The following is a 27,766-nucleotide window of genomic DNA, read 5'->3' as shown; positions in this document are numbered from 1 at the left end:
GCGGCCGAAACACCTATGGAAGCCGCCCCGGCCGACCGCCGACCGGTAGCCAATGGGAAGGCGCCGCTGGCTCGGGCCCGCCCCTGCACGTGTAGGTCGGCCCCGCCCCCAGGAGCCCGCCGCTCCCTTTGGGGCCGCGCGGGCAGCCCGGGAGGGGGAGCCGGGCCCGGATAAAGCGGCGGGGCTGAGCCCGCTCTGCTTCTCCTCTTCCCGCTCCTCCTCCTGCCGCCCGCGGCGATGCTGCGGCTCCTCCTGCTCCTGCTGCTCCTCGGCGCGGCCGGCGCCCTGCCCGCCCCGCTCCGCCGCCGCCGCCGGAGCGCCTCGCTGCCGGTCGGGCCCTACGAGACGCGCTACCTGAGGCAGCAGGTGGGAGCCGGCTGCGGGGGGAGGGAGTTTCCTTCGGGAGCGGGGGACACTTTTCCTGCCATTAGCCTCTCTCGAGCCGCGGGCGGGACACGGCTGTGCGCTTCAGGCTTTTCAAAAAGCGCTGAATGCCGGTTCTCTTCGGTAAAAGGCTGCAAGCCGTGAGTGTTCCGGTTAAGCGCAGGTATTTGAAGTGTCGAGGTCTGCGCTCTTCTGTGCCCGTACTGCCGCCCACAGCGAGGGGCTGCGCTCCGCGGCTGCACACACATCGTGCTTGGGAACAGCACTTGCGTGGGGATTTTTGTCTGTTTAATCACAGAATGTTTTGGGTTGGGAGGGACCGTAAAGGTCCGTCTGATTCCGCCTTTCCCCAACCATGGGCAGGGAGAAATAGCTTTTCCCTGGATGAACACAGTAGGAAAATAGCTTTTCCCTGGATGGTGATATCCATTTCGTTTTTACCTTTTTTTTTCCTTTTATACGTTCTCTGTGTTCTTCGCACATGTATCTGTAGCTCTGTAGCCTGTTGTACTAGTGGCTGGTTTTTCCAGTAGTTTTCCATGGCCTTTCCCTAGGCAAAAAGACAAAACAAATTCCAGAGCTCCCAGCCCCAGGGGCCCAAGGCCCCTCTCCTATTTTGGCTCTTTCTGGGGACCAAGGTTGAGAACAGCTCTTTGAGATATGTCTCATGGACAAAGTACAGCTAGTGCCAAAGGGGGGACTCCAGAGAAGGGGCTTGACCTGGAGGGGAATTGTATCACCACTTGTCCTCCTAACTGGTGCTTTTTATCAGTTATGCTGATTTCCTAAAACCTGTAAAAATGTACTCTGCCCTGTGGGACTGGGCTTTTATGGACATCTTTTCATAACTGCCTCTGAAAACCTTCAATAAAGATCCACTTTTATGTTACCTCCTTAGTAAAATCATCTCGAGTTTCATTTCCAAGTTAGAAAAAAAGGCAAAAGTGGAACATGGAGCAGGTTTCTATTGCTAGCTTGAACTTTGTCATCCTCTCTCCTCCAGCAATTCATTGGTGAAATCCATGGCATATGGATAGAAGAGAGGGCTCTGCAGTGTCTTTAAGTGTTGGTGTGGTTTTGTTGAATCAGACTTGGAACCCACCTTGTTCATCGGTTTTCATAAAAACAGTCAACAGTTCCTTGGGTGTGTCGAGCAGTGTCTGCAGCGTCCCCTGTTCTGTACCTGGGTTTCCTGGGGGAGGCGATGGTTCTTTTCGCAGGGAGGCACAGTAAGGGAGGAGGATGTTTTCCTAGTCCTAGGACTCTCTTGGTTTGTTCAGAATCTGGCTTGTAGCATGTGTCTGAATTTCATGCCCTGGTCTGCATAGGGAGCGGTGCAAAGGGGAAGGTGTTTAATTTAGAATGGAATAGTTTAGGTTGAATAGAATTGTAGAATAGAATAATATAGGTTGGAAAAGACCTTTCATCCATTAACCCAAATGCACCACTAATCAATGTGCTATGTCAACCCCTCTTTTAAGAATCTCCAGGGTTGTTGATTCAACCACTTCTCTGGGAAGCCTGATCCAATGCTTGATAACTGTGTCATTGAAAAAAAAAAATTTAATATCTTATCTAAATGTCTCTTGGTGCAGCTTATGGCTGGGCATCTTGGATGATATGTGGATTGAATAGCTCCTGTCTCAGCTTTGTACAAGGTGAAGTTATGATGGAGTGAGCAAAATGGGAAGATTACACTCATAGAGAGAACAGATGTAAAGAAAACAGATAATCTTTGCAAGATTATACTAAATAGCTATGGAATAATTTTAGGGTCAAGGTCCCTGACATTTGAGGTAGAAGATAGACTTGGAATTATTTTAGTGAGAAATCCATCCACTGAGATTACAATCTTCTGCAGATGGTGTTAATGGTTTGGGAATGCTCCTGTTCCAGGGATCTCCCTGCATAAATCATGGAATTTCCATGTCTTGACAACATCTTTGCCTCATGTCCACTCGGGTAATGATTTTAGATTTGTGTCCCTGCATTAGCTCCTCTAAGAGCCCTGGACTTGTATTGTGAGCATTCTGCAGATAGCTTCTGCAGTGTGTGGCCACCGCTGGCCAGGATATCACTCCTGCAGCAGTGCTGTGATTAACCCTAATTGTTGTGGCACACTGGTTATTGCACATTGCTATCATAGTATCAGTGATACTAATTCAGTGCTGTGAGCTCAGCCACCCTTTGTCATACTTCTGTCCTCACCTCCTCCCGGGGCCGTGCTGTCACCTGGCTGTTCTCCTCAGCTCTGGCTCTGACAGCCCAGGTGCCATCCAGCTGCCAGCAAAGCAGCAGAGCTGTGGTGTGGTTGAGACCTGTGGATTTTGGGACATAGATAGGTATTGAGAGATGGGAGGGAAGAGTCACAGTAACAACCTATTTTAAATATTGATGCCGCATCTTGTTCACCCTTCTGTCTCTTCCTCTCATGCCTCAAGCACAATCATGTTGACTGAGAGTGGCTACTGCTGGAAAGAGGGAGCCCATTCACTGGCCTGGAAATCCTTGCTTTCCTTGTCCAAAGACTTACTAATATTGTTGAACAGAGTGTGAGAGGTGTGTTCATCAAAGATCTGAATTCTGCTGCATGGCACTTGAAAGATGCAGGGGTAGCACGAGAGGTCTAATCACACGGAGGGCATAGGACACACTATCAGTAGCGCAGTGTGTAGAACTGATAGCATTCAGCCCTGATAAAGCCTGCACTCAGTGCTGTTGTCTGGGAATTTGTTATTGCATTATTGTTCTGTAGTGCAACATAAAATTATGTTTATGATTAACATGGTAAATAAAGTGCAGTGATACTTTGCCACCTCTCAGGATTGTTGAAATTTAATTACTTACATTATATTTCTTATGACATGAATTATCTGCTTGTGTTCCTTGCTGCCAAATCTTTCTTCTTAGCTAAGGTTCTTGTTTTGATTCTTGTTTCTCTCTTTGGTGATTTTCATCACAAGTTGAAATAATTTATATAAAAGCATTCAATATAAAAAAATACTTCATAATATGGCAAAATACTATGCTGTCACAAAGGAAATGGTTTTATTCCTATTAATATTAAACATACATTTAAATAGAGTCTTTAAATACTTAATACTTCTACAGAAGAAAACTTTGAAAGTGTAAATAGATTCCTTACATGATTTGTTGCCTAAAAAGTTACTTCTTGTTAACTGTGAATAATTTATTGGAACCTCTGGGCATGACAGTCTATAGACAGGTAACATTGTTTGAGTGTCTAGTGTGAACTTGTACTGTGAATCAGTGACATTTAAGTCTGTTTTCATAAAAATGGGGAAATAACAGGGTCAGAGTTAAGCTCAATGCTCATTGCATTAAACTTCCTCTTGTTTACCACTTTAAGTGTCAGACATCTGTGATGATGGGGCTAAAGTCTAGAATACTGAGAAATCAGTCAAGCAGTGCCTGTGTCAGTGTGACTAGCATCTTAGCTTGTTTGCTGATCTGTGTATGTATTTAGTAACTTTTACTATTTTGTCTTGGAGATGTGATTTTTTTTCTTTTCCTCTCCCTTCAAAAGTAACTGATGTCTTTCAGCCCTCTGTTTCTCCTATGTATGAGTGAAATTACCCCAGTAAAAAGGTACCTCATGCAGACCTAGAAGAGGAGATGGCCCTTGAAGGAGAAACTCTGCCATCAGCCACATCTTCAACAAATTTTGTGTGTTTAGGGGATTATTATCTCCTTTATAGCTTTTCTGATGTACTAATGTGACTTTTGTAGGCAAGTCTGTGGTAATTTGTTTGTCTGCTATGCAGTTGGTTGTGATTTGTGTGTTAAATTAATCCATCCAAAATGGAACTTTAGAGAGAATGATGTGTAGAATGTATAGAGCTGTATCAGGATCACCACTCTTGGGATGGCTTCTTTGTAAGCAGCTGGGTCTGTGACCACAGTTCAAATTCATTGGAATGAGTTGGTGAGGCATCCAACATCCATCTAGGTCTCTTTACCCAAGCAGAAATAACATTACAGCATACTGAGGAGAGTCTGGAGTCAGTCAGTTTGGACTTTTGGGAAGCCTTGTCTTGTACCTTTATATCTCTTTCTTTAGCACAAAAACCACAGCCTGAGGACTTGTGGTACTTTGTATGCAGCACTGCTGAGAGCATGATGCCTTAAAATTGCTGATAGTTGAAGGCTTCTTAGTGATAAACTCATCTTAGAAAGGAGAGTGGATGTGGTGTCTCTTACTCAATTTGATAATTGATGGCTGTGTGTGACTCTGTGCTGAGGAATCCTTCACCTCAATCTCAGTTTGTGAACTGCTGTGAATTAGTCTAAGAACCAGTGTAACAAGTACAAAGTAATTTTTGTTCAGCAACTTACTGAGCCTGGTCCTTCAATCAGATTGTCTTTTGAACTAATACATGTCAGTTGTGTCACCCCTTCCAAAAGAAGGATTCTGATTACATTTCATAACTTCCTAGGTTTCAGACCTATGTCAGTATCTTGTAATAAATTCACATGCAAGTCTTTGTGCTCTGAAATGCATCCACACTTCATATTGTGTGTACCTAAAAGGAAGATATGTTGAAGCTTCAAAGTGATGAAGTTTAAAAAGTAATGCAATTTGATCCTTTCTGGCTTTATCAGGGGTCTTTAATACCCTATTTTTTATTACAGACTGAAATTCTGAGGTGTAGAAAATAAAAGCCCTGATTGAAAATGTGAACATTAGAATGAATATATATATTTTTTTTTTAACCTAATGAAGTAGTTTTCAATCACAGGTCTAAAACTTGTTTAGGAAGACACTAAGATCGGTTGAGGTTATAATTTTTAATTGTGGTTAGCATCTTATTTAGCATATTATTGTGACTCAGAATAGTAACAGATGTCGGGAATACTTAAGATGGGTTTGTTTTTCATGCCTGGCACCATAATACAATAGCACTTTTGGCTTCTGGTGAAGGAAAAAACAAAGTGCTTTTTACAGAGCCCCTTGGTACCAATTAAAAGTTATGCCGGTGTTTAGAGAAGAAGTGATGCTGATGTTTGTCTCTGAGGTGAATTACTTGGAATATGTGTTTTACTCATCAAGTAGTACAGGGCTACTTGGCAGCTCTTACTCTGTGATTTCATAGCATGATTTAAAATGGGAAATGTAAGCTATAAACCAGGAACAATAGCTCTTACTCAGTGAACAGGAAAACGGGGAAGTACTTGTTAAAGCTTGTCAGTGAAATTTTATTTTTATGCACTACTTATCTGTGGGGTCACAATGCAGACATCAGCTTCCCAAATTAATCAGGAAACAATTTCCTCACAACTTGCAGTCTCTTCCTTCAAGTGAGCAGTTAATACTAGTGACTCAAAAAACATCAATGATCACTACTGCCTCACTGAAAATGAGCATATCTCAGTAGCTTTAATCGTTAAAAGCTGTAATAGGCCACTGAAAGGTTTCTGATAGACTGTCTAGATTAAAGAAAGTCTAAAGAACAAAACAGTAAGCAGAACTGCCTTGTGGCTGAAGTAGCAAGCCGTTCCCAAGCCAGATGTGCATGAGAACTCCTGTTACCTCCGTTGAATTTGGCTTGTACCATGACATTCTACAAGTTGAAGCAGTCTTAGAAGTTCAAAATGAAATTTTATGCTAATGAGTTCTGTATCGATTTCTTCATCTGACTTTGATCAAAACCAGCCATCAGCTTAAGAAGTTGTTGTAGATCGTGCAGATAATTTGTAGCATTTTGCCAAGTTGGTGAGAGACCAGAAGTCAAACTTGATTATTTAATTTTAAGCTTTCAGAAATCAAATACCTTAATTTATTTCATGCATCCTTAATATTTGGATTTTATATCTAAAGCAGTGAGGCTTATAAGAAATTTAGTGGGGGTAAACCAGGCTGTGCTGGGCCATCTTACAAAATGGTTAATTTGTTTTCCAGGCATGTCAATTCAGAGAATTAAACGTACACAGAAGAATGGGAATTGCATTTCTTTTAAGCACAGTCAATGGATACCCTTTGCCTGTGGTGTAATGGGATAATTTTCTTTTTTTATTTTAAATTCCTAGTTTCTGTCTCATGCTTTTGTTCAACTCTAGCATGCATATAGTATGTTCTGATATTTGGTGCTGTTATGGTGCTGCTGTCAGGAGTGCTGTGCGTGGTTGTTGTTCTCTAAACACACACAGTGAGCAAAGAACAAAACTTCTGATCCTTGTGGGCTGTTGTTTCTAACTTTAAATTGACGTAACAGCTTTTTCCATTATTCACATTTGCAGCCAAGGTACAGAGCTTATGTACAAGTTCACCCTTGTATCAGGCCTGCAGCCAAAGTGGTTATGTGAAGATTAGCTGGAAAAGGTGCTTGTGGAGGGAAATTTGAGATGTGTCTCTCTCCTGCAGAGGAGATGGCTCACTGAAAAGCCTGCCTGCATGGGATACCATGGAGCCATGATTCTGTGTGATGTCCTTTTCCTCTGATTACCAGTATGGACACACTTGGTAGTGCAGGGAGCCACAGATGATATTTCCCTGAATGCTGCTGGTTTCCCCATCATCCTGTCTACCAACATCTTGCAGCCCTGCAAGCAGAAGTTGTTCCTTGGTGTTGCAAGCTTGCCCAAGTAGCAGTCACTGTGGTATTTTTGCTATTGCATCAGGGCTGCAGAAGTAATTGCTGCTTTCTTGCTTTGTTTTGTGAAATTTTCTCTCCCCCCACCTCAATGCTTATCAGAATTGGTGGCTACTAAATGCATGATCCACAGTGGCACGTGTAAAACACTTAGCCTTTTAATGCCGATAAATTGCCATCCCTGCACTGAGCTCCTGTAATTTAGTCTGTGCTCTGCCTAATTAGAAGATTATCTGGATAGATGACAGCACAGTTTTCCTGTTTGTTGTCATTGTTCATCTCTACTTCCTTGGATCCTCGTTTCTAGGATTAGCGATAGAAAATATAATACAAATAATTGTGGTTGAACTATGTCTGGGAGAATGAAAAAGCAAATTTATTTATAGTTGTGAAAACCTGGGAAATAAAACAGTTGTAACCTGGATTAAACCTTTTAAAAATGTTTAGCAAATTAGACAGTTCTAGACCTTTTTGGGGTAGAGGATCTGAAATGCTTTTATTCCCCGTGTCTTTATACAAAAAATAAAAAGAAAAATTGAAGAAATCTTTCAAATGAGAACCATGTTCATCAGAAAAGACGAAACTCTGCAAATTCTTTTGCTTAAACAATTAATCCTACACAGAACTTTAGGTCACTCTTAAAAAAACCCGGAATGCTTTTATGCTGCTTAATCTGTGACATATTGACTTTTCACATCCAATTTTTTCCTCTCTGAAGTTAATCCTCTGAATGTGATGGATTTGTAATTCAATCTGGAAGGCACATGGAAAATATTAGTGGCCTTTGCCTGTTAGGGGTTTGAGAGGCCTTGCACAAGGGTAACTTTGTTCTTGCTGGTGTATTGCAACTTTGTGCTTTTTTCAGCCTTGAGAAATCACACCTTGTGAAGTAGGGCTCTGAGCTGGTTGTTCCCCATGCCTTGCCCCATCCCTTGTCCTGTGGAAGAATTGCACCAGAAAAATAATACCTTGAATGGAAGCATCACATTTGGGGTGTTTACTGCCATAGTAGTTAGTTGCAGAGTTATGTAGCTGGTAGAGTCTGAGCAGCACAAGCCTCTTCATTGCAGAGCCAGGTGGCAGGGGAATGGAGACTGGTTAAGGAGTGACAGGAGTAAAGCTGACTGAAGAGATTCCTGCCTTGGTCACCCATTCTCCCCCTTGTGCTGGAGCTTTGTGCCTCTCAAGTCTGGGACAGAAAATGGTGAGAGTGCCTGTGGTACTTCTCCTTCCAAATGGAGGAGTTTTAACAGAGAATAGCATCTTCACTGTCTGCTGGAGGATTTTAAAGCCTAAATGTGTTTATGGACTTCATTTTTACATGGTAAGCAGAATCTGGAGGTTGAATTGCAGCATAAAAATATTAATGGTTTGTGGAAGTTGAAATCAATTTGTTTGTGTTCTCATTAGCTGGTTGGGCTTCCAACATAAAAATAACCTTTCATCATGTACTGTTTGTTTCTAACAAGGGCTGACCTGAGTACCCTGGTGCTTTCCTACAGCATATCCTGTAGCTGTTTAAATTTTCTTTGGTCTTTTCAAGTGCCTGTCCAAACTGTGTGACTCAGGGCAGGGGTAGAGTTCCTGTCTGAAGTTTTCCTTGTTTGTGTCTTTTAATCACTGAAGAGATAAATCAATGCTAAAAATCAGACTTCCTTAAACATCACAAGAGCAGATGCTGTGATTTCTGCATCATAAGAGAAGTTTCAGAAAGATACATGAAGTGTAGAATCATAAACACATTTAGGCTGGAAGAGACTTCTAAGATCATCAAGTCCATCTGTAATGTAGCACTGCCAGGTTTATCACTAACCCATGTGCGTTATCAAAGGCCAGTGTATTCTCAAGGACACAGCTGCAGTGATAGATTCTTTCTATTACAAGAATTTGATCCTAACCCTGCATTTGTTCTGGGGGCATGGTTGGCTGGAAGCTCATTATAGTCAAGGAAAACTTGGTAACAGTTGCCCTAGACTATTGCAGTAGTTGAATAGAAATTGAAAACTATAAATAGTCAAAAAGCATGTCTGTTGTTATCCATATGGCTTGGTAAATGTGGTGGATTAACAAATAAAATTAAATCTGGTGAGCAAAACCTCTGAATTATGGAGCATGTGGAAAATAACAATGACAGAGGCAGTCTTGGCTTGGATGAGCATTCTCTTTGCTGGGTGAAAACTGGCTGGATGGCTAAGCCCAGAGAGTGGTGGTGAGTGGGGTTAAATCCAGCTGCTGGTCTTCTGGAGGGCAGGAAGGCCCAGCCGAGGGATCTGGACAGGCTGGATCCATTGTCTGAAGCCAGTTGTATGAGGCTCAACAGGCGAAGTGCTCAGTCCTGCCCTTGGGTCACAACAACCCCAGGCAGTGCTACTGGCTTGGGAAAGAATGGCTGGAAAGCTGCCCAGGGTAAAAGGACCTGGCAGTGCTGGCTGACAGCAGCTGAACATGATCCAGCAGTGCCCAGGTGGCCAAGGAGACCAATGGCATCCTGGCCTGGATCAGCAATGGTGTGGCCAGCAGGAGCAGGGCAGTGATTGTCCCCTGTACTCAGCACTGGTGAGGCCACACCTCGAATCCTGTGTCCAGGTCTGGGCCCCTCACTGCAACAAAAACCATTGAGGGGCTGGAGTGTGTCTAGAGAAGGCCAACAGGGCTGGGGAAGGGTCTGGAGCACAAAACTGGTGAGGATCAGCTGAGGGAGCTGGGGGTGTTAAGTCTGGCGAGAGGGAGGCTGAGGAGAGACCTTAATGTTCCCTACAACTTTGTGAAAGGAGATTGAGGTAGGTGGGTTTCTGTCTCTTAAGTAACAAGCAATAGAATGAGAAGAAATTGCCTCAAGTTACAACAGGGGAGGTTTAGATTGGATAGTAGGAAATCTTGACTGAAAGGCTTGTCAGGCACTGCAGCAGGATGTCCAGGGAGGTGGTGGAATTGCCATCTCTGGATGTGTTCTTCAGGCGTATCGTTGTGGTTCTTGGGGATGTGGTTTTGGGGTGGGCTTGTCAGTGCTGGGTTAATGGTTGGACTCAGTCTTAAGGTGTTGTTCCAGCCTAAGCAGTTCTGTTATTCTAACCTATGATCCTGTCTCTTAAATTTCTGGTATTATTTACATTGAAGACTTTCCATTTAGTAGGTTACACAGCCTGATGCAAAAAGGTGCAGTTTACATCTCCCTGCTCTTCCACAGAGCACCAAATGATTATGCATTTCAACAGAGGAGTGCAGATCTTCAATCTCTGCTGTTCCTTGCACAACTATCAGCCTTGAAAGCAAGGAAACACCTCATTCGTTGCATTTAAAATGAAAAATATGAAACAAAGCTAAGCTTGATTTTCTTGTCTTTTTTCCCCCTCCCTTTCTTGCACTGAGCAGGGACTAACAGAGAATCTTAGCAGGTACTCGTGGGATGAAACTTCAGTCCTGACAGGCTCAACAAAATCTGCCCCCACCCCCTCCTCCTTTGTTATACAGGCATGACAAGAAAGTCCCTGCTCTCATGAACTTCAAATTTGAATAGAGGAAGCAAAGGTTATAAGAGGAAACAAAACTAATAGGGCCAGCTGACTGAACTGGAGTCCCCCACAGCCCATCAGGAGTAAAAGCAAGAATAGAAACACATCAGTGAAATCCCAGGGAGGCTAAGGTCTACACTGCTGTTCGCACAGGAGGATATCCTCAGGCTATCCTGTATCTTCCTGTCCTCTGGAAATAATTCAGACAGGATGAGCCCTCAAAACAGCTCCATGGACATGTGGAGAGTAAAGCACAACTTAAAATCCCCTGGCTTCTCACCGGTAAAACAACTGGCTTGATTTCACATGGAATATCCAGTTTGGGAAAACAAAGCTACCGCATAGAGGATTGAAATTCAAGGCATCACAGAAAGCCTTTCAGACGCTCATAATCTTGCCAGAAACCCAAAAGCATAAAGCCATCAGGTGCTGATTTACCACCTCAAATGGTATTAGATGCCTTTGGTTAAAAACTGCCCTGTGAATTATAGTCTTTTCTGGTAAAGGCTTGGCTTTACTGCCCTGTCTCTAGTCACTGATGACCTTAAGGTGCTGCTGAGAAGGAAGTGGGTTTTAGCCCACATGTCCTGTTTTGTCTTTGTACTCTACTCATTGCCTGAGTTCCTGAATACTTCCAGAAGTACATTAAGCAGACTAACATCTGTACAATAACTAACATCTGTTGAGCCTTTTTTTGTCTCCTCCCCAGGGGAGATGTGTGGCAGAGTGGCTTGTTTTATTTTAAATGGACTTTTAAAATAGCAAAAAAGCACATTGCAAAAACCACCTTGAGATAAGTAATCTTTGAGAGGTTAACAAAAGCACATGGTACATGTGCACATATAAGATAAAGATACAGAAAGGTGCTGTATAGTTCAAACAGAAGGCACCAAGGTGGAGTTTGGCCATTCCTCCCAGTGTGAGTTTGTTCAGTAAACCAGTCTGGGGAAGGTGCCTCGCCCAGAGCTGATCAGCTGCACTTCTCTGTAGAAAGTTTCTCTGAGTTGAAGGATTAAAGCTGCTGACTTGAGCCTTCAGTCTGGTGCTCTCATGATCCTCATGGGCTCAATGCCTTGTGCTGCCCACTGACATTTGTCCTCAGCTCAGGGAGTGCAGTTCCCAGCAGCTGCTGCCTTGGGCAGCACCTACCTTCCATCAGAGCTGCCTGCTGTATGTTTGCTTTTATTTTCCCCAAATGCTTTGTGAGTCTTTGCACTCAAAGGTATGCAAGAAAATATGAGGCTTTCTTAACTGAGCAGTGTTCACAAAGGTTTTTGTATGTGGAACTGAAATTTAAGTGTTCACTTTGCCATCTTGCCTGCCTCAGCTGGCAAGAATTTCTCTTAAAAACTTATTCATAACTTATGAGTTTCAGTGCTGCTTTTTCTAATTTTATCCTTCCTCTTATTAGTATCAGAATGACTGTTCTTGTATCAGTAGATCATACTCTCATCTGTAAAACATTTCTGTTGCATCACTGATGATGACTGTGTTATTATTTTTTATCAAACTTGCCACATAGTCCTGTTTACAGAAGCTTAGAACTTTAGGCTAACTGGTTTGCATTAATTCTAGCATTGTTTAGTTTTAGAAGTGAACTGAGCCATCATCTCTTCAAACCTCCCACACAAAGCAGGCCCAATTTAAAAATTGTTTAGGATTGCTCAGGACCTTGTGCTTACTGCTGACATCTTAGAGTTGTAATTATGAAAATTTTAATTGGAAAAACCACATGTCTGCTGGTATACCATTACCATTATTGTAACCAGCAGTTAAGGTATTTAAAAATCAAGTTCTAAATCTAAATATTTAAATGTGTACTAAACAGATTTTTTTTCCTTTTTGCTGTTGTGGTCTGGTTGTAAAAGTAATTGCTTTTATCTTACTTCATTTGTGTAAGAGGGGGAAAAAACCTTTCTGGTTCAACTTTTTAATGACATCTGCTTAAGGAAAAAAAGCTATAAAAATACATGGTTAATTTGAGTACTACAGTAGGCTTCACACAGTCCCTGGGGTTTATTACCTGTTTGCATGCCTGTTCTATAAAGAATGGTGAGATAAAGCAATTGTTTGAGACCCAGCAGTCCCTGTGCACAGCCCGGCACGCTCCTGCTGCACACTTTGGCTACACAACAGCTCCATCTGCTGTTCCTCAACTGCAGCTTCCCTGCGTGTCCAAACCCTTCCTCTCACAATTTTATATTGATTCTTGGGCTTCTTCCCTCTGGCCTGACAAAATTTAACACAGTTTTTAGTCTTGTGAGAAGACAGTCCTTGGGATACCTCCACACCATGTGTTGATGTTCTGGAGTTAGAATTTCTTTGAATTTCTTGGCAATAACCAGCATTTGTGACACTTTCTTTTTTGACTGCCTTACAAACATTAGGTTTTGTTTTGGTTTGGATTTTTGTTTTACTCGTGTTGTATGTCTTACCCTTGCAAAGACAAGCTACTGCAAGATATGAAGCCCCATCATCTAGAATTGAAGGAGTTTCTGCTCTTCAGCTGAGTAATAGCTACTTGTGATTTTTTTTTTCTTCTGGAGAAGTCTGGATTTGTGTTTGTTCTGCCTGGGATCTTACATGTGTCCATGGTTGGATGTGCTGTGAGTGTGATGAACAGAGACAATTTAGCTGTTTTGTGAGTATCAAATTTCTACAGATTGAGGGAGGAATAGGAAAGAATAACATGGCTGATGGCAGTGAGGGAGTGTAGAGCATGTCAGAGTCAAGACAGAGGATCGTGACTCTTTGCTCAACATGGTTACTAAAACCACCAAAAGATAACTTAAATTCCTGTATTTTTCTCCCTCTTGGTTTTGAAAGATAGACTCACTAAAGCATTGTGATTTTGTGGTTTGTTTTGGGGAAGTAGATTTGCTGATCACATCAGAGGAAAACTCCAGTAAATTGCATCTCTAAAGAAAACTAGCCATAATTTGGGAAAAGATGTGCATGTTGGAGTATCACTCTCTTAATTTTCTAGCTCTTGTGAAATAGGAACAGTAAGATGGGCTTTAGAATCTGTTCTGCACAATACCCCATTGGATAAGCTCAGCCTGGTAGCAAAAATTTTCTCTCTGTTTTTTTTTTGTTTGCTTGGGTTTTTTTTGGTGTTTGCTTTTGTTTTCCCTCTGCACTCTTTTTTGTCTGTTGCATGTTAGGTTGCCTGCACTGGTATATATTTTTGTAGTTAGGAAAGTTGAATACTTTTTGGGGTGTAGTCCTCTAGCTGGCACTCTGGCTTCAGGCAGGAAGGATGCAGAATCAAGTTCTAAATCTAAATATTTAATTCTAGATGATTCCATAAAAGGCAAGCAGGACACATGGGCCTGTTTTTCCTATCTCTGGCAAGCAGCCTAACAAGAAATTTTAAATAGAAAAAGAATTTCTCCCATTTACAAACAAACATGGAACAAAAGATATGTTAGTTGTACTTTCTAACAGTGTTGGAGTTTATCAAACTATACAGTGACTTTTTAGATGTGCCTTAACTGATCGTTCTCTTTACTTGTCCCAAGGTCTTATGACCAGAGACTTTTTCAGTTGCTGACCTTGTTCTGCCTTTCTGCATTTAATCACTCTTAATAGGTGAAACTAAAATTAATAGCTGTGCAGGTGAGTTGTCAGTGTGAAACAAGCCCAGCGTGTGTTGGCAGTACTGAAGTTCAGTGAAAGAGCCCTTAAACATGCACATGATATAGCATCACCATGTGCTTAAGAGTAAGGAGCAAATGGCCTCCTAGAGGAAAACTGTAAAAGTACATAAAATAGTTTTATTTGGGTCTGGAAGCAGTCACTGAAGTTACTTATTGAAGGCAAAGACTTTGTCTCTTGTCTGTCTACACCATGCACAGACCTCCATGTGCTCCTGCTGTTGTAGCAGTGATCTGCAGCACACACATCCTCCCACTTGAGTCCAAGAGTGAGTAACCCCTAAGGGAGTTCACAAAAGACGTCTTGCAGCAGACTGTGCGTCTGAAATAAGTTCCTGTGCTCTATTTGACCCAAAGCAAAGTACCTGGTGTGGAGAAGCTGGATCCTGCAGCTCAAGCCTTAGGCTTTTCTGAGCTGCCTAAAGGAATCCACCTAGCAGGTATGTTACTGTGATATCAGCAAGTGCTTGGGGTTGGATGCCATCTGCTGCTCTTCAACTTTAACTTGCAGATGTCCCCAGAACAGGGAACGTGAAAGTTTGTTTCCTGTAGCAGCTGAGAGGTGTGGCACAGTTTGGGTGTGAAGGCAGATGGATGGGTGAGCAGAGATCTTCAAGCCAGCAGATGTCAGGCTGTTACCACCAGCAGGAACTATGACAGGAAAAGGTGGATTGATGCACTGATAAAAGTAAAAATTGGAAAGCTACAGGTCGTCTTCAGCTGATAAATAAAAATAGTGAAGAATTGTGAATACATGGTAATTAAGTAGGATAGGTCTTCTGGAGTAATTCTGTGGTTTGGTGTGATTTTTTTTTAAAATATATTTCATAGTAAAAGCCTGTATGGGTATTCCAGAATAAGATTATGCCTATGCAGGGAGTTACTTGTAAAAGCAATTTACTTGTAAAAGTGCAACTTTCCAGTGTGGATGAATTCTAGGGGAAGGGTCGAGGTGGATGGTGAATACAAAGCAGTGTGAGTAAAAGCTGGAAAAAAAATGACCTTAGGAATTTAATTTCTAATGAGAGAATAAATCTAACACTGTGGGATTTGGGTTAAGGGATATGATGTATATAGGCTGGAAATATTTGTAGAGCAGTGGTAAACAATAAAAACCCACTTTCTAACAAGAATCTATTTCTTATTCTTAAACAAGAATTTAATTCTTATGTCAGAAGGAGAGAAAGAAGAGGTGGGATTTTTGTTGGTTTTAGTTTTGGAATTCTTTTTTGTTTAGTTTGGTGGATTTTTTAATAACTAGGCTAGTAAGGTTTCTGAGTCTCAAAGCATCCTGTGATGATTCTTTTTACTTGTTGATACAGTTTTGTTGCATGAGGTACTTTGTGACCTCTCAGCAGATTTTTCTGACTTCCTAAATATATTTAGAATATCTGTTAAGTAGGATGCTATAAAAGGGCATGGATTTTTTTTCTTAATGCCTGAGGATAGCATTTCTCCTTCAGTGTATACACCTGTAATTTTGACCATGTTTTTTCATAAAGTAGAAATAATTTGATTAATTAGGAACATAAATTAATTTAATGACATATTTTTTTAACCTGTTAAGTAACTGTCAGCACTCCCAGTGGGCTTCAGGATCAGTTCTAGCTTTCTGACCATGTTACTGACACTTGTTCCTACAGATTGATCACTTTGGATTTGATGAAAATGGTACATTCCAGCAGAGGTACCTGGTAGCAGGTCAGCACTGGAAGAAGGACAATGGACCAATACTGTTTTATACAGGCAATGAAGGAGACATCGAGTGGTTCTGCAACAACACGGTAGGTGGGAAACAGTGGGATTGCAGTCCTGCCTGCCAGTATTGACATCCTGAGAAAGTGAGGAGGAGCAAGAAGACAGTCACAGAAGGTTGTGGAAGGATAAGTTTGTAATGATTGCTGTGATTGTTATAGGAGGAAGAGGAAGCTGAACAAAAGCACAGAAAAGGTTTAAGGGGGTTCAGGGTCCTATTTGAAGCCCAAACAAGTAAAGGGATACACTTCTGTTAAATTCCTGGAGCAGTGAAGAAAATTTCTAGAGGGAACACCATAGTTGCCCTGAGCTAACAGTTCAGAATTTTGGACCAAATTAAACTTATCCTAATGCATTAGATTCCCCAAGTAAAATGGAAGGTTTTCATGTTTGGATTTTTGTTTCTCTAGTAAGAAACATATGAAAGGAACTAGAAATCAGAGCTGGATAATTCTTGTTCTCTACAGTACCTGTGGAAGTTTCTACTTCCCTGACTGATACAGATGCAGAATGGAGTGTGTGGGTATTTTTCAGCCATTTCAATACAAAGTCCAGTAACATGACAGGAGGTGGCATGTGCTGAGCTCAAAGCCACCAAGGACTGCTTGCAGCCTTTGTCCTGCCAGCTGATGATCTCTGTCTGCTTCTTCTCATAGCTGGTGGTAACAAACTCTTGTCAACAAATAATGACAAGTTGTACTTATTTATTAGTTGAAAATAACTGTGTTGCAGTGCTCTAGATTACTGATTATTGCCAAACAAATTTTGTGTTTTCTGTAATGTAGTCCTAGGTCAAATGCATGGTTTTCTCCTGTAGCCTGTTTTATTTCCTGTGTAAGCTTGTGCCATAGGAGTTCTGTTAAATTTCCTGTATGTAGTCACAAAACAAGGATATTTAATATTTTGCAGCATTGAACTATACGTACTGTCTTTATATATAATCAGCTTCCCTGGGTTGATACCTGTTTTTTGTGTTTTCTTACTTAAATGATACCTTAAAACCAAATTGCACTCTTGTCTTTCTAGTGGTATTTTGATAGTGACAGCTTTCTAATCAAAGAATTGGAATACACTAGATTGAAACTAGAGACTTTTAAACAAGTTGAATCAATTATTTTCTGTGTCTGTTTTCCTCCAACCAGGGTTTTATGTGGGATGTGGCTGAAGACCTTAATGCCATGTTGGTATTTGCTGAACATAGATATTATGGAGAATCTTTGCCCTTTGGGAATGAATCTTTCAGTGTAAGTGTCATCTTTTGTCTTCCTAATAAATGTGTTCCCTACAAACATAATTCTGCATATTTTCATTCTTGCCAGGGCATTGAGTGTTGACTTGAGTAATATATAACTCTTTTGTAACTGTCAATTCTAGGGTAAAAAAATAAAACCAAACGAGAAGGTTTCTTTTAGTGTTTCAAGGGACACCTGCAAAGAATATTTCATTTGTTCTCAGGCACAGATTTAGACTTGTGATTTCATCTGTACACCTGATTTTAGCTGTAGCTGCTGTGGGGCATAGAAAGGCTGTTGCTGGAAATCACTTGTGCTGTCCATAACCTGCCTTCTTTCTCTCAGGATTCCAAGCACCTCAATTACCTGACATCAGAACAAGCTCTGGCAGACTTTGCAGTACTTGTTGAGTACTTAAAGACAACCATTGCAGGAGCCAAGCACAGTCCAGTCATAGCTATTGGAGGATCTTATGGAGGAATGCTTGCAGCCTGGTTTAGGATGAAGTATCCCCATGTGGTGGTTGGGTGAGTGTGGTCCTGCTTAAACAGAGGATGCGTTTCTTACTTCTGTGCGATAAATATTACTGCTCTGGGAGAAGTACCATAATTCAGGCTGGTGTGACTTTTTCAGTACTGGGAGAAGGATTCAAGTTACTTTGAATTTGGGAAGAGGTGCTGTTTGCCTGACAAAGGCAACTCTTGGTCAGCAGCTACTAGATGGTGTATTTTGTCAGATTTGTGAAAACAACATGTGAACGCTGACTTGGCACCTAGAGTTTTAGGGTCTCCAGACTTTAGACAGGTTTTTAATCTCTTCAATACCCTAGTTACCCTCTTGGAAACAAGCTAGAGAGTATATTTTCATGGACTGGGCCTCTTCATTTGAGTTCACACAATGCCTAGTGAGAAAAACCTAATTGATAGATGAGAATGAAAAACAATAAAGTAATCAAGTCTGAATTCCTACCTTTTGTTTGCTGATATTGTTGTACCAGTGTCCAAGACTTATATCCTCCAGCAGCCTTTTGCATACAGACATGTGGAATAATTTTGCAGCATTATGGTTGGTTCACCTAGAGCCCAGTGTCCAGGCTGAATTATAAATGCTGCCTAGATAGTGTCTATCGGGAGGGTATGGAAGTCCATTTTGCAGGGGTTCAGGATCTTTTTATGTCCCTTTGCAGAGCTCTGGCAGCCTCTGCCCCAATCTGGCAGTTTGGTGATCTGGTTCCATGTGGCACATTTTTCAGCATAGTGACCAATGATTTCAAAAAGAGTGGCAAGGGCTGCTCAGAGAGCATCCGGAATTCCTGGAATGCTATTAACCACCTTTCCTCAACAGGTAAGACCTCACCGGTGCTTTTTCAAAGAATAGTAAAAATCAGGAGTGTGTTACGACTTTCACCTGTGTATATATTGGGTTTTTTGAAGCTCTGCTGCTAGTATTGAAAACTTCAATCTAGCACTACTTTTCAATGCCTGTTTTGTTGTATCACCAACTTCTTTCATGCCTGGCGGGATGCAGAATCCAGGTCCAAACATTCCTAAGATCAGATAAGGACAGACTTAAAAGCAGAACCTCAAGGCTAATATTCCTTCTGACAAAATAGGCCAGATTGTCATTACTATAAAAAAAGTACTTTGCCAACTGAGGCATTGAGGAAAAGAAAATTACTGTAGTCACTATGAACTCAGTGACAGGGATTCAGTTGGACTTGAGGATCTTTTCTAACCTAAGTGATTCTGTGATTATGCCACTACCTGAAAAGAGGTTACAGTGAGGCGCTGACTAAAATTTGATCTGCTGTGCTTGTATGTGTGTGGAATAGTTTCACTAAATTAGTTAGGCTAAGCGAAAATGGTTTTTTAGTAGCCGCACAACTGACGTATGTGTTAATAGTACAGTACATTAAATACTGTTTTATTCATTTGTTTTTATTAAAGATGCAGGTTTGCAGTGGCTTTCCAACACATTTCATTTGTGCAGCCCCTTAAAAACTCCTCAGGATGCTGCTGTATTGAAAAATTGGCTGAGTGAAACATGGGTAAACTTGGCTATGGTGAATTATCCCTATAAAGCTGACTTCTTGCAGCCTCTGCCAGCTTGGCCTATACAGGTAATTTAGAATCAGTATCTTGTAGAATTGACTATTTGGTTTAATTAATTATCTCCTCCTCTCCTAGCTTGCACCTTTTCCTTTGTTTTCTTGGCTCCATAGAAGCAATGTGCTGAGAAAAGACAACCAAGATAATATCTTGTGCATATCTTGGTTTGTTGCCTAACTGCCCCTTGTAGGTCTAACAGGTTATATCAACAGCCCAGGAGAAAAAAAAGTGCCAGGGATGACTTAGAAACCTCAGCTGCCCTGCAGAGCTGTTCTTGAGTAGCAGAAATGCTGCACAAAAAGCACATGCTATTAGAGTTTCTGATGTCAGACTCAGCTGACAGAGCTTGCAACAGAACAAGTTTTGAGCCTATGTCCTTTTTGATGTGGGAAAACCAGTGAGAGAGAAAATGTGGATCTCCACAAATACACTCCTTGCAGGGTCCCTTCTCAAAGCAGAACCTCTTTTTACACTTGCAAGCCTTTGCTTGTGCAGGTCTGTTTATCGTTGGAGTGTTCTTATTCTTTTAAGACTCTGGCTGAATTTCCCTGCAGGACTTGGGTTACTGTGTGAGGTAGGTAAGATATAAGTAATTAGGCAGTAGTTAATTATAAAATAAAATCATTCCCTTGTGTAGAGCTGCCTGATGGAGGAGAGAGGGAAATGAATCTGTCCAATGTGGCTGTCTCAAAGAGCAGAATAAACACCTTGAAAATTATTTCTGCTTATAAACCTAACCCAGAAAAGGCCACTACCCATTGGACAATACTAATGTCTGAAGTCTGATTTATATAAGTTGTTAAGATACTTTATTTTCTGAAACAGTAGCTCTGATAGGACTCTGAGGGCAAGAAAGGGGGAGGGAAATGTGGACTTGATGATCTTGGAGGTCTTTTCCAATGTTAATGAGTAGCTGAATATATATTTATGTATATATATATGTGTGTGTGTGTGTGTGTGTGTGTATGCATGTATGTCCATGTGTATGTTGTTTAATCTGCTCTCTCTTGAGAGCTACCTACATCAAACTGCGGGGAACCCCAGTCAGTACCTGGAGCTTCTCTGTTAGATATCTGTATGTGCTGTCTTTAATTACAGAGGTACTAAATACTATTTATTAAATATAATCTATTTTAAAGTATGGAAAATGGATTGAAAAATTTGGTGAATGAAACATTAAGGTGGAACTGTTGGGTTTTAAAAAAAAACTTTTAGTCAGGAAAAAAAAATTTCAGGTTCCTCATAGTAGCGTGCACTACACATATACGATACTGCATTTTGTGACAATCAGGGTGTATAACTTCATAGACACCTTCTGGAAGTGGTCTGATTGTACTTGGAAAAGAAATGAATATCCTACCAGGTGTCATGTATTAATATTTAATTCCTATAGATTGAGATGACTTCTTATCTCTTCATTGCAGGAAGTCTGCAAGTTCTTGAAGGATCCCAGTCTCTCTGACAAATTATTGCTGCAGAATGTTTTCCAGGCAGTAAATTTATATTACAATTATACAGGAGAGGCCTCGTGCTTAGATGTGTCGCAGACTGCAACGAAGAGTCTGGGTGAAATGGGTTGGTACTACCAGGTATGCTCACTAATCTTTATAAATTGCAAGTCAGTGGTGGTTTTTTAATCTAGACATGATGAGAATTGTCATTTAGCTGTCAATATTTCATGCCAGAAGTATTGATATCTGTTGATGACAAACATAGTCACAAATCAAGTGTGACTATAGTGTGGAAGACAAGGCAGAAAAGAGAAGCAGGTTTCCCCGGAGGTTTAGATTGTATTTTCATTATTTAGCTACTTGTTGGGTTTCAGCTGTTCATGTAGACTGGAAAATGATGTACAGCAGACAGTTGTAAGTTGTGTAGGGCAGTCATTGTATGAGGTCCAACAAGGCCAAGTGGTGGGTCCTGCACTTGGGTCACAACAGCCCCATGCAGGGCTAGAGGCTGAGGGCAGAGTGGCTGTAAAACTGCCTGGTGGAAAAGGCCCTGGGGGTGTGCTGGCTGACAGCAGCTGAACATGAGCCAGTGTGTGTCCAAGAAGGCCAATGGCATCCTGGCCTGGATCAGCCCTGGTGTGGCCAGCAGGACCAGGGCAGTGATTGTCCCCTGTACTTGGCACTGGTGAGGCCACACCTCAAATCCTGTGTCAGTTCTGGGCCCCTCACTGCAACAAAAACCATTGAGGGACTGGAGTGTGTCCAGAGAAGGGAAGTGGAGCTGGGGAAGGGTCTGGAGCGCAAGTCTGGTGAGGAGTGGCTGAGGGAACTGAGGTGTTTAACATGGAGAAAAGGATGCTGCTGAAGAAAGACCTTAATGCTCTGTACAGCTTCCTGAAAGGAGATTGTAGGTAGGTGGGTTTCTGTCTCTTAAGTGACAGGCAATAGAATGAGAAGAAACGGACTTAATCTGTACCAGGGGAGATGTAGATTGAATATTAGAAAAAATGTCAAGCACTGAAACAGGCTACAAAGGGAAATGGTGGAGTCACCATCCTGGAGTTTTTTTAAAAGATACTATGCACTTAAGTACATGTTTTAGAGGTAGACTTGGCACTTTTTGGTTTATGGTTGAACTCAGTCTTACAAGGTCTTTTCCAACCTAAATGATTGTGTAGTAGTTAGGTAGTAATTACTGATCAAATGCTGTTTGAGCCTGCCTTTCAAAATACTGCCATAACAGGTGTTGGATGTTCTCCTCAGAATATACTTTATTGACCTGCCCTTTCTTTCAGGCTTGCACTGAGATGGTGATGCCCTTGTGCACAGATGGTGTCCATGACATGTTTGAGCCTCAGAAGTGGGACTTTGATGCACTTTCAGAAGAGTGTTACAGGATGTGGGGAGTGAGGCCTCGCCTCTCTTGGATTCTTTCTATGTATGGAGGAAAAAACATCAGTTCACACAGCAACATCATCTTCAGGTAAGCCTTGTTTCAACTGATGGTTTAGTGTCTTCCACCAGTTTGGGTTTCCAGTGTAGACAATCTGCTCCAAATAGCAAAGGCATAATAGCAAAAGGATCTGTCTCCAGCACTGCAGCTGAATAAATGATGGGCATGGTTTTTGTTGCTATTGAGAGTAAAATGGTCAGTCTGCAGTGGCCAAAGAAGCCAACAGTTCTGTTACTGCCTGTGTGACTCTAAAAGAAGCATCTGAGCTGGGATTCTGCCAAACATCATCTTTCCATGTGGATTCCTTTTTACCTTGTGGCCAAATTCCAGGTTTCCCATGCTGGTGAATTCCTACTTTTATGAACCCAAAGCACTGTTGCTTTGCATACAAAAGGAAAGTCTAAATGAGTTCTAGCTATAACACAGAATCTTGGTCACCAAAATTACTGCTCTGAGTGATAGCCTTGTGAAGGGGCTGGCATTGCCTTCCTTTTTCCCTTTCATACAGAAAAGAGAGGGAAGTAACTTTGGGAGTTTTTCCATTACTGCCAACAGCTTTTTCTTTTAGTGGCATTTAGTCAAGTTTCAGCAAACTTGTGAAAGATCCAGATACAGAGATGTTCCTATTTTTGTAAGAAATACTGGTAATACAACAAAAGTTTGTCTGAAACACATTTTTATGTGGACAAAAAGTGAAAGAAATGTTTCAGTCTAGCACAAAAAACTAGTTCATGCTGCTTGCTCTCTATTCAGCCTTCACTTCCCTGACTTTTAGGATTAAACTCTGCTGTCTTTAAAGGGAGGTTCGTGTGGTTTTACTTATGCTGTGAGGTGATTCAGGTGAGTATTGTCTATCCATCTTATGTGGGCAGGAGGTGTTCCACAAACCCATTTGAGACCTCGGGAGTCCTGACTTTCTGTACCCATTGCCCACTGTGGGAAGCTCCTAGATAGGTATTCCTCCGTGTTCGGGTTAAAATTTTGCAAGGCCTTTTCATAAAACACGTTGCCACTTCTACAAAACAAGCTCAGATTTAGTCTTTTGGATGTGGTAGATAGGTATGCATTTTAAAAGTGGAAAGTTCTCACTTGAATTGGGGATTATTTTCTGGATCACAGCTGTTAGTGTCGGTTTGTTGGCTGCAAAGGCCTTTGCTTTCCTCTTGTTTGCCTCTTGCTGTTTCTGTCCCAGCAGGATATCTACTCTGGAGGGAGAAATCCCACCCTTTTTTGGACAACTTTTTAATAAAAAAAAATTGTTGGTTTCACTTAGTTTCTGCAGAGTGTTGCTTATTTCCAAGGCTGCACAGCTCTGTACAGTAGAAATCTGCTTTGTAAGCGATAGGCAAACAAACAAATCTAAATAAGTGTTTAAGAATTTATGCCAGCTGAAGGAGCTGGAAATGAGAAAAGCCTGAAAGCAACCAAATGAATGTTAAAGTAGTGCTGTACACACAAAGCTTTTGGATCTCAAGCTGGGATGTTTCTCTTCAAACAAATACATTGTCAACACTGTACATTTTATATAAGAGCCTTTTATCCTCAAACACTGCAGAGTGCTTTACAAAAAACATCCCAGTGTTTACCAGGGGATGTGGCTCCCTGTGGGGTGAAAAGGACTGTGTTTCAAGTGACAGGCAACTTGCACAACAGTGTAGAGCAGGAAGGGAAAAGTACTCCGTCTAAAGAGAACCACTGTAGAGTGGATTTATCCAGACGCAGTGGGATTTGGCCAGGATGCTCAAACTAGTGCTGCTGCTTCTCCCTCTGTGAGCAGTACATCACTCTGCACAGTCACACTGTTGTTTGTACTGTGTGGGATTAATGCAGGGAATTCCATTGCCATTCTGGTACTTTCCTGGAGTAATGTAGTGTGCAAGTGGTTATTTAGGCTGTGGACAGGTGGTACTTGCCTGTTCTAGGCAGTACATCTTTATTAAAACTAGTCTGAGGAAATTGGGGGTTTCAGAACACTGTTTCCCCTTTCCTTTCTAGCAATTTCCCCTCCTCTTACTGAAACATGCTGTGTACTTGGTGTGGAAGTGTTGCACAGTGGTGGGAAGTGACATTTTAACACTGTTCATACATGTGGCAGAGAGCTTGTAGCAGTTGTGGTGTCTCATCATCAGTGTACTGTGGTAGTCAAAATCAGCCCAGGTTATATCAGACAGTATGAAATTTGGTGTGCACGGTCTAAAAATGGGGGTTTTCAATCTCAGTGAATCACACCTAAGTTGTAGGCTTCTGAGTCAGGGCACCCACATATCCAGTCCTGCACTGGCACGGGAGAGGCAGAAAGAGAAGGCTCTGTTTTAAGAGATTCTCGTGCTCTGTGCAGAAGGGAGAATTGTTAGCACTAAAGAAGGGGATGGAGGCAGAGAAGACAAGACAGATCGGTGTTGCTGAAGAGAAAAGGTTAGAGAAAAAGGTTAACAGGAAACATGACAATTGTGGAGGGTGGTCATGTTAAAAAAGGATGCACAGACAGTGCTGCTACAATTGTATAAAACGTCTGGACAGGACAGGAGGGCTGAAGAAAATACAGGAAAGGGAGCTGTGTGCTGTGGGATTGGCAGAACCCTATGGATGCTGTCAAGGAAGTATATGAATTGAAAACAGGACTAGCATGCTGATTTTTGCATTAGTTTTTTTCTGAAGTCCTGCTTTCTTGGCCACTGCTAGAAACAAATGTCTGACTTATTCTTTCTCTTCTTTTTCTTCTTTGGTTTATACTGGGAAATTCCTGTCCTGTGACATGGGCAACTGAGTGCTTACATGCTTGCTTAGTTTTAACACATAAATAATTGATTCCAGTTGGAATGATCTTAATCTGCAAAAACTGTAGTAAAGATTTATGATTTTGTGGTGAGCCCTCCATCCCTCCTCCCTTCAAATTTCACTTCCCAAACTGTGTCAGTGCCTCTGGTGCCATCCTTTGGAAGGAGGTGCAGAGGATGCAGCCAGAAGCTCACAGAAAAGCCTGTGGCATGCTTAGCTTCCACATGACTGGGACCAAAAGATCCAAGTTCATGTGCATCATGGGTCTCTCAGCAACTCATTCCTCTGTTGCCAAGGTGCTCTGCTGATTCAGGTGACCTTTTAAATCCAATGCTTTTGGCTTATTGGGAAACTCTCAATGTTTTTTGTTTTGCAGACACAAAATGTTTCTCTTGTCCTAAGTCATATTTAGAATCACTGAAAGTAAAGAACTACAGAGACTCAAGATACTTGGTTGTTTTGTTTTTTTTGCAGTGGTGAAACAAGTAAAATATTAGTTTAGACCTCAGGTTTTTACTTCTAGTTATTTCTAAAAAGGCTTTTTAGAAAATTCATTATTTTACTGTTATTTTCTGGTGCTACTATTGTGGTATTTTTCTAGCTGCATATCTCTGTGTCAAGGATGTTCTAATTTCTTAGCTTCTTCTAGAAATTTACCCTCTCATACCTCAGCCCATCTCTGACATTTCCTTTTGTGGACAGGTCCAGTGTTTAAAGTGAGAAACAGATCTAGGTTTGTGTAGTTCCCCAAGCACATGGATGTTGCTTTCTTTGTGCAGAAAGATGGGCCATGTGTGGGAAGGTCATTGCAGTAAAGGAAAATAAGATGTAGTACATGTTATTGGGTCAAGTCCAAAGCTAGGAATGAGAGATGGAAAGCTCTCTCCCAGCTGAACCACTGGCCTGCTCAATGGACTACGGCTCTTTGGAGCTGTATCTATAGTGTAAGGAATTTTTAAAATTGATCTAGGATGTGGGAGGAGGGGGAGTAAATGGTATTAAGTTGTCCTGTCACAGAGGAAGAGTCAGTTTAGACAGTTTAAGGGATATAATCTTCATTTTCATAGGGTTGTTATTAAAGTCAGTGCACTAACAAACTATTCCAAGCATTTCTTTGCAAAACCAGGTTGGCACTCAGCTGAGACAGCAAAAGGTAGAACTTCCTAAAAATTCAGCTCTAAAGGCTCTAAAGTGAGTAATTTGTTTCTGGCAGATTGTGAAGAAGGAAGGTGAAGTGCATTGGTTTGGGAGTTTGGGCATGTTTTGGTAGAGGGAAACCTGAGACTTTAATGACAATTACAGGTGGCAGCAGATTTCTCTTCACAGGCTTTTGCACTTTTATAGGTTATTATCTGAATTAGCAGATAATTAATGAGAAGTGTAGCCTTGCTTAAGCTGCTGATAGCTCCATACCTCTGTCAAAATTTGTTTCTTAGCAGAAGGGTGGGCACAAGACATTAAGACAGGGCTGAGGTCTGTTTCTGTCGCTGCACGTGCAAAACTAGTAGAAATGGTGATGTGAGCTGCAGCCTTGCTGCTGACTGCTGTGCACATGTCCCCTAATGAAACAGTCTTTCCTTACAGCAATGGTGGCCTGGATCCATGGTCTGCAGGTGGGGTGACCCAGAACATCACCGATTCCCTCGTGGCAGTTGTGATCCCGGATGGAGCCCATCACCTGGACCTGCGCAGCCGCAACCCTTTGGACCCCAAGTCTGTGCAGCAAGCTCGAGCCATGGAGATCTGCCTCATGAAGGAGTGGATTGAAAAGGCCAGGCACAGCCACTGAAGTGCTACTGCAACAGCTGTGGCCATTACACCTCTCTTGGCTTTGTTGGGAGTAGGGCCAGGCCTTGTGATATGGTCATTGGAGCATTTCCCTCCTCACCTGCAGCACAGTGGCCACCATGGCTCGTGTCCATGAGAGAGGCAGGCAGCAGATGGATGGAGAGCATGCTCAGATGATAAACTCCAGTCCGAGTGCATGGATTGAGCTTCCTGCTCTGGTTTGCTTTCCTCTTCTGCTCTTCTCAAATGCTGTGCTTTACTGCACAGTAGTGGGTTCCCGTTCTAAGCTTGTTGCTCTTCTCCTTGCTGCACTGAGTGATTGTTCCAACTGCTGGTGGATCCAGCAGTGGATTACATGGGAGTGCTGTTGGTGGTGAAACTCTTGCTGCCTCCAGTGTGATTGAATTTCAGACATCCTCTGCTGGTGGAGATAATGGATACAGAAATCACATCTTACTGTGATGTTTGGTGGAGATGTAGGGAGGGCCTGGGGAAAGTGGCTGTGCTGTTTGTAAGGAAACTAAACCCTTACCCTGCCCTTACGAGCCCTTACCCTTTGGAATCAGTGTTGGAAAAGAAATAAATATACAACTTTTTTCCTACCTAGTTTTCCAGCAGCTTATTAATCAGTGGATTTTTGTATTCTGTGCTGTACTGAATGGTCAGGGCTGGGCCCAGACTCACTCTGCTGATAACTGGCTGAGCATGCAGAATCTGCATCAAGATTTTACTTCTTCTTTTGCTATGAGTCCTAATTCTGAGATGTCACTATCTGTGCTGATGGTTACCAAAGAAAAATGAGTGTATTTTGTGTATGTATGTGTGTGTATCCCTCACAAATACTTAGCTTTTTAAAATCAGGAAGCTTTTGAAGCTATTCTCTTGAAGAGCAAATGGGACACTTGTGCTGGCTACATCTTATGAAGTGACAAATAATTGGGGCTGTGCCTTGTGTGGGTTCTTCCCTCCCCTCCATTCTGTGTATTGTTCAAATTCTGCATGATCTGTTTGCTGATGGCTCTTCAATAAAAGCCTTTT

At 41.9% G+C, this 27,766-nt stretch overlaps 1 protein-coding gene across 1 annotated transcript; it reads left to right on the top strand.

Annotated features, from left to right (window-relative positions):
- The first annotated feature begins 114 nt into the window (after positions 1 to 114).
- On the top strand, positions 115 to 27,766 carry PRCP (prolylcarboxypeptidase). The gene is made up of 9 exons (XM_030959719.1): positions 115 to 366; positions 15,807 to 15,947; positions 17,061 to 17,162; positions 17,496 to 17,677; positions 18,337 to 18,494; positions 19,097 to 19,269; positions 20,683 to 20,847; positions 22,005 to 22,192; positions 26,525 to 27,766. The coding sequence occupies exons 1-9, from the start codon at positions 238 to 240 to the stop codon at positions 26,727 to 26,729; spliced, it is 1,443 nt and encodes a 480-aa protein (XP_030815579.1). The 5' UTR covers positions 115 to 237; the 3' UTR covers positions 26,730 to 27,766.

The sequence above is a fragment of the Camarhynchus parvulus genome, chromosome 1, assembly GCF_901933205.1.
Source record: "Camarhynchus parvulus chromosome 1, STF_HiC, whole genome shotgun sequence".
NCBI classification, from domain to species: domain Eukaryota; kingdom Metazoa; phylum Chordata; class Aves; order Passeriformes; family Thraupidae; genus Camarhynchus; species Camarhynchus parvulus.
Note: the sequence above shows the minus strand (reverse complement) of the source record. Positions and strands in the feature narration are given on the sequence as shown.

Excerpts from the sequence above, each read along its gene's own strand:
- PRCP (XM_030959719.1), top strand. The coding sequence starts at position 238 with ATGCTGCGGCTCCTCCTGCTCCTGCTGCTCCTCGGCGCGGCCGGCGCC. Across the intron at positions 17,163-17,495 it reads TTGGGAATGAATCTTTCAGT|GATTCCAAGCACCTCAATTA; the intron begins GTAAGTGTCATC and ends TCTTTCTCTCAG. Across the intron at positions 22,193-26,524 it reads CACAGCAACATCATCTTCAG|CAATGGTGGCCTGGATCCAT; the intron begins GTAAGCCTTGTT and ends CTTTCCTTACAG.